The sequence below is a fragment of the Rhinolophus sinicus genome, linkage group LG14 (genome assembly GCF_036562045.2).
Source record: "Rhinolophus sinicus isolate RSC01 linkage group LG14, ASM3656204v1, whole genome shotgun sequence".
Lineage (NCBI taxonomy): Eukaryota > Metazoa > Chordata > Mammalia > Chiroptera > Rhinolophidae > Rhinolophus > Rhinolophus sinicus.
This window is the reverse complement of record NC_133763.1, coordinates 48487510-48501880: the sequence shown is the minus strand read 5'-3', so window position 1 is coordinate 48501880 and position 14371 is coordinate 48487510. Positions and strand designations below refer to the sequence as shown.

The window sequence follows — 14371 nt, the reverse complement described above, 5'->3', positions numbered from 1 at the left end:
AGTTAGGGGAGAACTCAGAGACAGAAATACAGGATGAATTAAAAAATGGTGGAAGAAATCACAACATTCGGTAGAATACCTCACAGGGCCACAAACGCAGGGAAACAATAAGGTGACAGTTCTGACTGATTTGTCAAGAAATTTATGAATTTATAAGAGACGAATAGGCCCTAAGTCTTTCCGAGTATAACTGGAGCACCCGAGGCTATGAATCTGTCTTCGGCAGCAAAAGATACACTGAATTTTCACTGAATTCCAGGATCCACACTGGGTGCTATGGGAAGATGTTATGGGAAGGAGCGAAAACCACCGCTCCTATCTTGAAGAAAATGACAAGTTTTTGCGGAAGGGAGAACACACACATGCCATGTACTCTCACATAACATAAGGGAATGTCCATAAATTCAATAACAAAGGACAAATAATAGCTTGTAGAATTTAAAATGGCATGAGCCCACGCTGAAAATGTGATGCAGGAGGGAACCACTGATACATGACGGAGGTTCTAAGACCTTTTAGTGGAGTGGTGCCCACTGGTATAGAGCAGTCGTTCAGTATTTACACCGTTAAAGCAAACGTAGTACAGCCACTGCCCACGGCTGGGATACTCTGCTACGTGGTTCCATGCAATGCTCTCCCCTCCCTTCCTGCCGTGGACAAGTCCACTGATTTCAAGTTTCCTGTACATCCCGTGCCCAGTCTGCACTCTTCCTGTAAGGCTTCTAGCCTGTGACTCTTATTTGCATGAGAGCTTGAGAAGAGGCAGGGCCCTTTTAGAGCCAACCAACCATGGCACAGTGTCTCCCTTTCTCATTTCAGATCATTCTGCACTCTATGCACAAATACCAGCCTCGCGTTCACGTGATTCGCAAGGATTTCAGCAGCGACCTTTCGCCCACCAAATCTGTGCCTGTGGGGGACGGAGTGAAAACATTCAACTTTCCCGAGACCGTGTTTACCACGGTCACGGCCTATCAAAACCAGCAGGTAAGAGGCTGCCCTGGAGAGTCTCCTGCTCTATCTGCTTTTGAAGGAGCTTATTCACGCTTCTGGGTAAGCAACGTTTAGTCTTCTGCTTGGCACTGAAGGGCTGGAATGAGAGACAGCAAGCTGGTGGTGCACACAGGGCACTGGTGATGACAAGGGGGTAACGCCTAGTGGCAGCTGGAGTGGTCTAGATTTAGATCAGAGACAAGACTTCTGCCCAAGCGGACCAAACCTCCCAAGTCATTTTCGTGTCTCTCTGTATGTGTACCCACGTTCACCATCTCTACTACATCCTGGCAAATGGCCCTCATCCTTTGCAATTCCTTTGCAAGTACTGAGGTTTGATTCCTTCCTTCCCTCTTCCCTGCAATTTTCCACGGATCCCTCCACCTGGCTGCATTTAAGTCACCAGGCCTCTCAAACTCTATTTAAGACTCACTTACAGCTTCATTTACACTTCCAGACTAAATTTACCTCCATGGGGTCACCAGCCACACCCTAAGATCTGTATGTTTTTATGTCCGTAATATGTTCATTCATTCCAAAAATATTTATTGAGAATGTACAATGTCCCACACTTAGTAGAGAAACTAAGCAGATGAAGACTTACTTCTCACTAGGCAAAGGAGAGTTTTAGTTGCGTGAAAGGCACGTAAATACATAACAATAAAACAGTGGAATAATTTAACAACAGATGGAGACAGGGAGCTTTTTTGGTTTAAGGAATGAGGTAAGTTTTCCCGGAAGAGCTAATGCTTCTTCTGATGTGAAGACACACATATGAATTAGCCAGACGAATAGAGGTGTGTGGGTGGAGGAGGGAGGGAGAGAGACCAGGCCTGGAATTATTCTGGGTATTCTACACAAACTTCTTTTTAGAAGAAGGTGACTAAGTGGATTTACAAATGATCTCACTTTATGCAATTCCCTGAAAGCTGCGTGTGAATCTCACTTTTGTAATTTAGAGCGTGTTTCTAATTCACAAGATCCTGCAGGGGAATCCTTTCCTGAAACAAAGAGTTTTTGCTCATGTTGCTTGATAGACTCCATACTTTTATTTTGGGCCTGCTTGGAGTAAAATGAACTTAGAATATTCAATACCTTTGGTATTCGATACTATGCTTAGTGCTCTGATAAAGAAGGCGATAGAGAAGAAGCATTTATTTACTAAATATTTATCAAGGGCTTATGGTGTGCCAGGCAGGTGAAGGTGAGTTGGATAACCTTTGGTTCACACAGAAAGAGCATTTCTTTCATAGTGCACCTGGATAAGATTCCTCAGATGTTCTTTATCTTCAGAGGAATTCGATATACAACAACCCATTAGTCCGGTAAATATTAAGTACTAGATGGTTCTTGGGTTTTCTTGGTAGCTATAAAGCATTCCCAACTTCGGAGTTTCCTTGTTGATGCCACATTTGATCTAAACTAGAGGAAGAGGTTTAGTTTGTTTTGGGCACCATTTAAAAACTATTAAATCCTCTCACACTCCTTCACAGTAAAATTGCAGAGGCCATAGAGGATCTTTACAGAAAACTTCAATACTCAAGCTCTGATACAAGCTACATGGATTTTGAAGCAAGCAGAACACTGGGATTAACTGGGGTTCAGAAGAAGGGAGAACAAACCAAAGTTTTTGAATAACTGATTGGACTTTGTCCCCAAGGCTGCCCAACCACCATTTTAATCATTAGTTTCTCATGAAGGCAGAGATGTGGGAATACGTACTACGATTTTAGAATTTAGTCTGTAGAACAAACCAGAACACAGATGAATTCATTCAGTTCTAGAAGCCAGTAGGATCACTACGACAGCTCAAGCTGCAATTAGAAAGCTACAACTCACTGTGACAATGAAAGAAGACCACACGCGGGTACCTAAAATCCTTTCTCTTCGCCAACCTTCTCTCCTAGGCATCTGAGTACATTCTCCTTGTATAAATATTTTGTCTATATCTGGACTGGGGTGGGAGCAGTGGTAGCGGTGGGAAACCATGATGAAGATCATGGCGTTGGGCAACAGACATACCTGGTTTGATTTCTGACCTTTCTACTGGTGAACTGTGTGACCTGGAGCAACGGTCTTAACGCCTTTCAACTTGTGTTTCCTGGTCTGAAAATGTCCCAGCCTCACAGAGCTATGAGGACTAGAGGAGGGAACACATATATAAAGTCACTGACACAAACCTGGCGTCCAATTAACAGTAGTCAGCTGACGTTGCTAAATGATTGGGTCTGTGAAGGCATGGAGGACGGTGGGGAGTAGAGGCCATTTTAAAGAATAAAGTGCTCATTAAGGAGAAAGTGGATTGTTGGGAATTGAAGGAGCTGCCTTGTCTCTCGAAGATATTCATCAACAGGTAACTACTTTGATCTCTCTGTTCTCATGTCACGTTGGTGAATTCATGATGTGCTGACATTCAGAATAGATGAGTCATACTCAATTCTGCCCATTTTGAAGTCAAGATAATGGCTTTTGCCTGTTTAACAAGCTTCCCATCTCTGGATAAACCAATAAGCATGATTGTTTTAACATTCCCTTTGGCTGCGTAGCTGTGATTTAATATAATACAGCGACTTGTAATAAAGCAAACTAACCCCAGGTCTTTCCCCCGGGAATCTTGCCGTCTGCATCCCGTAACTCAGAGCTGTGAGCTAACAATAATTTTCAGACTTGTCTTGAAGGTGCTGGGTAGCATAAACGGTTCTCTTTTCTGAGTGCTAGTCACCTATTACTGTCTTTTTAATTTCCCTTCCAGAATGGGAACAATTAGTATTTCATGGCAACATTGTTTACTTCCTATATTTCTGTTGAAGGGAATGGTTTGGAGGCCAATGAGAGCCAAGAGGGAAAAAGTCAGTGGTAGGTTCTCCATGTTTTCGGGAACTGTTTGGAGGAACACAATGAGGGAAGGACAACAGAGGGAATGGAACTGAAATGTTACCCAGTCTTCCCAGGGAAAGGCAGTGTCCTGCTCCACACACAGCAAAGGGTGGGACATTTGGAGACCTGGCTTTCAGTCCTGAATTTTCCACTAGCTGTCTGTGTCACCCTGAGCAAGTCATTTTATCTCTCCAGGCTTCACTTTCTTCTCCAAGAAAATGAAGACCACTCCAAGCCGTTGGCCTATGCTTTCTCAGGTCTCTGTTAGCTCGGAATTTATAATTTCTCCCCCTTTTTTCCTGCATGATGACATTAAAAAAATTACAGTTGACATTCACAATATTTTTATATTAGTTTCAGGAATATAGCATAGTGGTTGGACATTTATATAATTTATGCATGCTTTTTAATGATGGTTGGGAGCCATTTATGGTTACATGACACATGATTTTCAAGTATTGAAAATTATTAGAGTGTTCATGTCTGTAAACATTTTTTTTTAACCCCCACAATATTCTAGACCGATCCAGTTGGACAGGTCTCCACTTGAGAGGTGGGGACATGGTGTTTTGTTGCTGGTAAACAAAATACTCCAACTATACTGGTCATTTGTGACTCCTTTCAGTCCACTCCATTGTCAAAGCCTACGCTTCCTGTTGACTTCCATCTTGTCACCCACACTGGACACCTGACGCTCTCCCATCCAGTCTGCCACTAAACTCTGTTGCTTCTACTGATGGAATATTTTCTTCTTTCTAATCTCATTGCTTCTGCCCTTGCTCTGGACCTGCCCTCCCCCCACCTTGGGCTGCTGTGGTAGCTTTGAGCAGAGGCTCCCGGACTTCAAACTAAGGTCTCACCAGCCACCACGTATAGTCATTGTCGGAGGAAATCTTCCTGAAGCACAGCTCTGACTGCATTCTTTCTCTGTCAAAAATGGTCTGTGACTCCTCAGTGCCTAGGGAGTAAAGCCCAGGATCCCAAGTGTTTCAATTACGATCCTCTGTGGGTAATTACCAACGACATTTCTAGGCATATTTTCCGTTAATTCTCATTTTGCATCCACAAGAGTTCAGCAGTCGAGTTAGAATTTTATTGTTGTTTGCACTCTGTAGCTGCCTTGCTTTTGCACATGCTGTTGTCTTTCCAGGAATGTCCTCCCCCTTCATCTTTACCTGTCTAGATTCCTTCTATTTTTCAAGTTTGGTGCAAATACTATCACCTATAACCTTCCTTACATTTTTGTCAGCTGCAAATGAGCTCTCCCTCGTGGAACTGTTAGTGACTGATTATCTCTCTCTCATGACCTTTATCACTTTCTAACCTGTGTGTGTGTGTGTGTGTGTGTGTGTGTGTCCTATCTTCCTCTCAATATTTTGAGCTTTCTGAGAACAAAGGTTGCAAAGGTTGCACTTTCTACAAAAAAAGTGTGATATGGTAGAAAACACCAGGTAGGGAGTTAAAAGACGTGAGTTCTAGACCTCGCTCTGCAGCTAATGGACTGTCTTGCCTTTCACAAATCACTCCACCTCACTATTCTTATTTGAAATGGATGGTTTGGTCTGAATCAGTGCTTCTCGGTCACCAGTCTATGGAGAAGTTTTTTTGGGTCCACTGAGAGATGAGAAAAATAAAAACAGTATAGGGATTTTTAAATAAATGTAAACATTCATTTTAGTAGACTGTACATTATTTTATTTTGTTTTTTTAAATTTTTTTTATATTAAAATATCATTTATTTTATGGAATAATGATGACAGGAGCTAGTCGATGTTAACTCTCTTTACTTGGTAGAATCAAAAATAATTGGAATATCAACATTGATTGCTCAAATGCTGGAAGGGAGGGAATTAGAATTGGCCTCTGACGAGGATGTGGAGAAAAGGGAAACCCCGTGCACTGTTGGTAGGATTAGAAATTGGTGCAGCCACTGTGGAAAACAGTATGGAGGTTCCCCCAAAAATTAAAAATAGAACTACCTTATGACCCATCAATTCCATTTCCGGGTATATATCTGAATAAATTCAAAACACTAATTCAAAAAGGTATGTGCACCCCTATGTTCACTGCAGCATTATTTACAGTGACGAAGATATGGATGCAACTCAAGTGCCCATCAACAGATGACTGGCTAACGAAGAGGTGATCTATCTTTCTATCCATCTATCTATCACCCCTTCTTTATATATATATTCTTTATACATAAATACATATATATATAAAGAATATATATTAACCTATTCTTTACACACACACACACACACACACACACGCACGCACACACACACACACACACACAATGGAATATTACTCAGCCATAAAAAAGAGTGAAATCTTACTATTTGCAACAACATGGATGGACCTAGATGGTACTATGCTAAGTGAAATAAGTCAGACTGAGAAAGACAAATACCATACGATTTCACTTATATGTGCAACCTAGAGAACAAAACAAACAAACAAACAAACCAGAAATGGACTCATAGATACAGAGAATAAACTGATGATTACCAGATGGGAGGGGGTTGGGGGCTGCATGAAAAAGGTAAAGGGATTAAAAAGTACAAATTGGTAGTTAGAAAATAGTCATGGGGATGTAAAGTACAATATAGGGAATACAGTTAGTAATATTGTAATAACTACCTACAGTGCTAGGTGGGTATGAGACTTATCGGGGGGATCACTTTGTAAATTATATAAATGCCTAACCACTATGCTGTACGCCTGAAACTAATATAACATAATATCAAATGCCAACTATAATTGAAAAAAATAATTAAAAAGTAGAATTGATCTACGAAATTTTTTGAAGCCCAGAAATCACTAATTAAGATGACTCTTCCATCTTCAAGTTTTTTAAAAATAATTTTTCGTTTTTCAATTACAGTTGACTTACATTATATTAATTTCAGGTGTACAACATAATGATTAGACATTTATATAACTTATGACGTGATCACCCCGGGAAGTCTAGTACCCACCTGATACCATAGTTATTATAATATTATTGACTATATTCCCCATGCTGTACTTTACATCCCTGTGACTGTTTTCCTAATTGGCTATTTGCACATCTCAATCCCTTCCCCTTTCTCACCCATCTCGCCAATGCCCCTCCCACCCAGCAACCATCAAAAATGTTCTCTGTATCTATGAGTTTGTTTCCATTTTGTTGGTTTGTTGATTTGGGAATTGCTGGGTCCTTCTTTGTCTCTCGTTACAGCCTTTGTTTTAAAATCGATTTTGTCTGGTGTAAGTATTGCTACCTCCATTTTTTTTTTTTTCTTTTCGTTTGTTTCCATTTGCATGAATATCTTTTCCCATCTCTTTACTTTCAGTTTGTGTGTGTCTTTCAATCTGAAGAGTGTCTCTTGCAGGCAGCACATGTATGGGTCTTGTTTTCTTTTCTATACAGCCACTATGTCTTTTGCTTGGATCATTTAATCCATTTACATTGAAAGTAATTATTGATAGGCATGTAGTTATTACATTTTATTATTCGTATTTTTGATCTTTTGTTTTCTTCTGAAGAAGTCTCTTTAACATTTCTTGTAATACTGGTGGTGGTGATGGATTCCTTTAGCTTTTTCTTGTCTGGGTTTCCATCTCTGTATTTCTCAGAGATTTGTGTCTGTCCCATAGTGGATAGCTCTGCATATATCCTCGGAAAATGGCTGAATGACTAGTGAACACACTTCTACTACCAGTTTATGTATCTTTGGTTCTGCTCTTTTGGATATAAGTAGTAGTGAAGTGTGAAGAAAGAGTTTCTATTTCATGAAATATTTTATGCTTTTCTTTCCCCCTTTCCCATTCCTCCCTCCCACCCTTGCCGACTGACCCACGGACTCCCAGGGCTGCTAGCATACTGAAGTTATTATTACTGTTATTTGCTCTCAGAGTGCCAACTTGGCAGGCCTGTGGCAGAGAGGAAGGTACACTATGCCCAGAATCTCATCGTGGAGAATAAAGTGGTAGAGGTGGGAATAAAGGTGACTCCACGCTTTATGCTTTTTCTTGGAAGAGGCTGACGCCAACATGTCCTCATGGAATTAGCAGGAAATTTCCATTGCAGAGTCTTTGTCTTCCTAAGGGAAAAAGCTTGCTGAACCTTGAGTTGTATTTTTTTTTTTTTTCCAAACAGGAAAGTAGATTTCAAAAAGACACAGCCCTGTTCTCCTCAGGTAACACAGTCTTATTTCTTGATGAGAATTGGCTACATGAACCAGATAGGAAGTCTGCAACCACAGCCAGGTCTGTGTAAGCAAATTCAATAGGATTTCTGAGCTACTCATTATATCCTAAAGTATTGAGCCAGTTTTGCTCTAACTTTCCAATCAAATCAGTGCAGAATTTTTTTTGCATACAGGCTAAGGTTTTTTTTTTTAAAAAAAAAATCCCATTGGAACACCCTTTAAGCAATTTGGCAAAATAACCTAAGAGTGACGAAGAAAGTGTTAATAAAGGCAGCCCCTTTCAGCCTCACTCCTGTAAAATCATACTCAGGATTTCATTTTCCTTGTAGGTTGTGCTATTTATGTCTGCGCTGTGTGTTGTGAGGTATACCTCATTTATGTACTGTCTCTATGTTCCTAGGCAAGAAAGTCAGTGAAAATGATTAAAATTAATGGTGGCAGGCCAGCAGCCACCCCCTCGTGCCACCGTCTTCAATAACTCTCAATAACTCAGACTACACAAATCAGTCTAAGGTTATGGAAATAAAATCAGTGGAAAAAAAAATGCTTCCCTAACCTCTGTATTTTCCATGTCTCCCCATCGTCACTGGACCCAGTTTGAACATGACTGCTGTCGAATAGCTTGGGCTGCACAGGAAGTTACTAATAGACCTTGCTCTGACTGGAAGGACATTTAAGACTTTTGTCTGTAATGCCTGCAGTGAAAGCACATAGGTTTGAAGGGATTGTTTGGTCTATATTCTCTAAGGCTTGTTATGGCTTCGGGACTGGTGACCCCTGTTTTCCACATCATCACTCACTCACTCACTCACTCACTCAGTCACTCACTCACTCACTCAGTCACTCATTGACCAGATATTTATTGAGCATGAATAGCATGTCCTATTAGGTTCTGCTTAATAAAATGGTGTATAAAAGAGACATGGTTCCTACCTATAGTCCAGACGGAATTAAAGAGGGTGCAGTTCAAGAGAGTAGCAGAAGTACTGCCATTTTGGACGGATGGTCAAGGAAGACCTCTCTCAGGAGATAACAATTAGACTGAGACTTAGGACGAGGAGTCAGCTATGTGAAGAGCGTGCAAAAGGGTATTTTTGTCTGGAGGTAGAGCGAGTGTGAACAGCCTGGGCAGAGAGCTGGGCACATTCCAGCACTGAGAGCAGCTCAGTTTGGAGCCTGTGAACCAGGAACAGGTGTGTGGGTGGGGACGGAGAGGTAGGCGGCAGCCCGGGCATGCTGGCCCTGCAAGGTCAGGCAGGGAGTTTGGATTGAATTTTGAGTATAGTGGTAGCCACTGCAGAGAATGACATGATCTAATTATGTGTTAACAAGAATCACTTTGGTTGCTGGGTAGAGAAGAGATTGGCAAGGGATAAGAGGGGGAGAAGGGAGTCAGTTTGCGGGTTATTTAGAGCAGTTGAGTCAATGGATGATGGGCCTGCTCTAAGGTGGGGAGGTAGAGACAGCCAGCCATATTAGGATCTAGTTGATAAACATGATCGGAATAGGGGTGAAAATTAACTACTAAAGTGTGGATATATATATATAAAATTTTCTGTAGTTGATTTTCCAAAAGAGCTGTGACCTCTGCATTGGGGCAGGGTAGGGGGGAAATGTAAACTTTCCAATTCTATTTTGGGTTATTATCCCTTCACGTAACTTGATTTATTGTGGGTCAATGTTTAGTTTTTGGTTTTTGCCCCCATATTTCCTTCCCCTCTCCCACTATTCCAGATGGCCTCTAGAGGTATGGTTTATGTGCAGGGGTTTATGAGTCCTCACCTGGGTTCCTGTGCTGTTCTCTGGGCCTCCCTGGCCTCTGCTCTGTGTGTGTGTGTGTGTGTGTGTGTGTGTGTGTGGTCTGGTCCTTGGGTCCCTTGGCTGATACGCTGCACTGAGAGGAGACTGCTGGACTTGCGCTTTGTGTTCTTGCCTCGGTCAGGACCTCCTGCGCCTCCCTGGTGGGCTCAGCCTCACCTCAGGTCTCATCCAGGCCCTCTGTTTAGGTCCCGCCGAGGCTCTAGCATCTCTGTGTTAGGATCACCTTGCCTTCCCCATCATGGCATGTGAAGACCTCTGAGTCCCTGACCCACCACAGAAAGGCCATGGGAAGCCTGGAGATCCTAACTCAGCCCTCTTGGTACTTCCTCAGACCAGGGGGCATTCTTACTTTGATGCAGCAATCCCCGTATGTGTATGGAGGTTACCCTGCCAGGTTCCTCTGTGTCTCCCCGACCCCACCCCTGGATTGTGGTTTGCTTTGGGGAATAAGGCAATGTAAGTCCAACTGCTTGCTTCACCTGTCTGTCTCGTCTTTCTCATACTCTACTGGGATGGAAGGAGAGGATTTTGAACTTCTTTTTCTACCTGTTGAGAATTCACCTTATATCAGGTTCCTATCTTCCACCGGACAGCAAGCTTTATGGCCCAGCTGACCTTTGCATCCTTTTCCACAAGGTGGAAGACACTCATGAGATCTCAGTTTACTAGGTAGGCTCTTGATACCATAGGACTCTTAGAAACTAAGGCTTCTTGAGGTTGAGAATACATTGGCTTTCTTCTCCAAAATATTGTCCTGTTTGGTGTTTGTAGATACAGCCAAAGTTGTCAGCACAAGCATTAAATGGGGTAATTTGGTTTATAAAGCTAAAAGTGTTCTCTTCTGTTTTCAGGGTATCTAAATGCCTAAGCTGGGTAATAAAGGTCTTCCGTGAAGTGGCCTCAGGCCAGGCCCTCCAGCTTTCTCTCTCACCGCCGCTCTTCCCCTACCCCGTGCTCTGGTCAAACTGGAGTCCTCCAGGTTTCTTGAATATGCTTCATTCTTTCCCACTTTAATGCTCTGGCTTACGTAGGACTTTTCTTATGAAATACTTCCCTTATTCCCCCTTCTTGCATTTTTTCATGAGAAACCCACACGTCCTCCAAGGCCTGGCTCACGTGCTACCTCGAAGGTGAAACCTTTAACTTGGAATAGTCGCTACTTCTTTTAAGCTCTCACGGCACCCTGCCTTTCCCGCAAACCTTATCACTTAGTTTGACATTGTAATTTTCAGTGTGTATGTCTGTTTTTCTCTTCTAATTATAAGCTCCTTCGGTTGGGGGAAGGACAATGCACAGACATATACTGACTGAACACCATTCTGTCACCTGTGTTTCCTGTCACATGACTTTGCACACAAAAGGCACTCAATAGTAAATCAGTAATGAGGAGTGTGACCACACTCTTCATAAAGTTCTCTAAATCGCACATTAAAAGCTTTGAAACAAGTACAGAGGTGTTGTTTTTCCTAACGGTGGCATTTGCCTATTAAAGCTGCATACAGGCCCTTTGGCCCGAGATCCAGTGAACTGTGAGAAGCAGGTTTTCAACCATTTCTCCCAGGTCCATGAACTAGAATGTTATTATATTTACAGGGGTCTGTGGAGGCCCCCCTAAATGGCAGCACAATCACAAATCAGAAACCGCTCTCATAAATGAGTCAGACAGGATAAGCCAACTTGAAAGAGAAAATAAAATATTATAACCCCAACTTGAAAAGAAAATATGGTGTGTGGTTTATTGCTGTGGATTATGGAGGAAGAGAGGGCTGATTTTAAGTCAAAAACAGAACGCAGCGACAGTCTTTAAATTTAATTCAGTCCTCACATGGCAGACGGTGGACTTTAGAAAGCCGAAGCTTCAGGCTCCTGCTCTGGTCTATAAAATCGATGTAAAATTGCTTTCGCTGTGTTATTAGTGCTGCATTATTAGTACGTCGTTCTGGAGGCAAGGACTGTTTAGGGAAAAGAAATAACTTTGGTATTTTCAACTCACAGTCTGTTTGTCAGAATCTCACATTGTGTTTTAAAGACATTTAAAGACTGTGGCTTTGGGAATTCCACGCTGATGGAAGAAGGATTTGGAACGATCTGCAACACAGAAAACAACTCGAGATGTCCTACGATAAGTTCTCAATGATTAGAAATGGGAAGATGGTCTTGAACAAGACCATCTAGAATGAACTTTCCATCCAGGGTGCCTGCCTCCTTTCCTGGGCTCCCTAGCCCTCACCTCTAAGTCTCTACTGCTTGAATATAGTGAGTCATTAACATGCGGCCGGCTCAGATGCGAAGGTATCAAAACGCATCCCATGACCAGGGCTGAAAGCGGAAACACCAGAGCGCACATGGAATTTGTTGGTCAGGCTTGTTCTAGTCTAGAGAGAGGCATGAGGATAATGTATCCAACCACTGCAGAGACTCAGGGAAGGCAGCTAGGAGGCGACGGGGACGGAGAGGGACTCAGGCGCTGCGTGGCGGCTGAACTAGACGGCTTCCGAGAATGCGTAGCTCTGTGCACTGGGTTTGCTCAGCCTTGTGAAGCTGCCTCTGTTTCTTCTGCTTTGCTGATGAGCCTGGGAGACGGGCTGAGATGTGCTGCATCCGGCCCCATCCTGGCACACGTTTGTAGATTTGCTTTTGGGTTCAACCTTGACAAAACTCTAGCTACTTTGTTGTGTCTTTTATGAGACCTTTTCGGGTCACTGAATGAACAATCCTTCGTGGCAGGAAAGGCACAACTTAGGTAACACGGGCAATACAGTCAATTATTTGGCTCTTTCAGGTGGAGGCAGGTTATCTGGTGGTTTGATTGTACCTGATTGGATTGGCTGTTAGTCCATTGGTTCGTTAGTCACTCCCTTGCTCATTCATTTACTCATTCATTCAACAAGTACTTTTCATATGGACCCAGTTTTCCATTTCCATGCCTTGGTTGTCTAACGTGATTGAGCACCATTTTGGGGCAAGAAAGGTGAGCAGAAAAAGAGTTGACAGAGTCATACTGGGAAAAGCTTGGTTTTTAGGGAGAAGTGGGTCAAGTGGGTCAGACATCTGTGTGCCTGGACCAAGTCCTGTATCAACTTCAGTTTAAATCCCCAACTAAAAGGAAACCAAATAAAAACAACAGCTGCTAACAGAGTGATTTCTAGGAACCACCAAAAAGGAAGTCCATTCATATAAATACAATTCATGCTTTTTTGTTTCTTTCCAGATCACCAGATTAAAAATCGACCGGAATCCTTTTGCTAAAGGATTCAGAGATTCTGGAAGAAACAGGTAAGAACAATTGGGACAGAGACTCTCTGATATTTCTTTTCTGTGACATTATTTCCCCCATGTCCCATTGGTGGAAAACACCTACACGTTATACCACTGAGCTGATTCAGGCAAAGAGAGATGGAGAGCTGATCCAAGGGTCAAAAAGCTGCCCCGTAAGAGCTGAATTATCCAAATTCTTTGCTAACACACTCTAAATCAGCAGATCAAATCCCTCTGCTGATTCCCCCTCTGCATCATACTGGGTAATTCAGCCACTTGAAACAAATTTTATGGTGATTTGTTATCATCAAAAGGTTGCCACTTTTTTTCTGATAAGCATCTGTACGTAGCTGTGTGGCCACATCTCCATTTATGTTTCATTCTCAAAAAACAATGAATTGCGGGCAAATAAAAATGTTCACAAAATTATTACCTTTAAGAGCTAAAACTTTGTTTTAAAAAATTAGCCATCCCCCCGCTCCCCTACCCCTGGGGGGAATATTTCCAAAATGTATTAGATGTTTCCTGCTTTAATAAAGAGAGTTGGTAGAGTACCACCTTTCTTGATGACTGAACACCATCATTTTGATTAGCTTGTTACACAGTGAAACGCTTAGAAGCTGTTTAAGTTTATGGAATATCTGCTCCTATTGTAACTGGCCTTAGAGACTGTGGTGTTTTCTAGTTAATTCTTCTTCCTTTTCTCTAGATCCTTCCGATCTCAAATGGAAATGTTAGCCACGGAGAGTTAGAAGAGAAGGGAAATTGCCAGGGAAATCAGATCTAGCTAAGGTTATTCTCTCGGAAAATTTCATTTTCTAGAAATCATGCCGAAACAGCAGATATGGCACATGTATTTTATAAAGTGTGCAGGCTTTGTCGTAACTATTTACTTGAGTGTTCAGACATCTTCCTAATTTGGGGGCATTTCTTCACGTCTGAATGACACAGATTGTCAGGAGTTCTCTTTGGTATTTTCTCTGCAAGAGTTTTCGGGTAAACTGTCTAGTGTTATATGTAGTGTTACTTTGTGAGCTATGGAGCACATTATATGAGGATTAGCACTCAGATTTATGCTAAAAATCAGTCACAGGGATCATTTCCTTTACAAAATGACTTTCAAAAGCACTTCTTTATGACACTCTTATTGTATATTTGAAATACATTTAGATTTCTATAAAATTTTATTGATCTCAATGTTTTAAGGTTATATCTATTGAGTGAAG

The 14371-nt window shown here is 42.0% G+C and overlaps 1 protein-coding gene across 1 annotated transcript in view; it reads left to right on the top strand.

The window, feature by feature from the left end:
* The window catches only part of TBX15 (T-box transcription factor 15), a 98653-nt gene that overhangs the window by 59177 nt on the left and 25105 nt on the right, over nucleotides 1–14371 (top strand). Inside the window, exons 4-5 of the mRNA XM_074318634.1 lie at nucleotides 820–987; nucleotides 13099–13163. Coding sequence (XP_074174735.1) covers nucleotides 820–987; nucleotides 13099–13163 — 233 coding nt within the window. The remainder of the gene's footprint in view (nucleotides 1–819; nucleotides 988–13098; nucleotides 13164–14371) is intronic.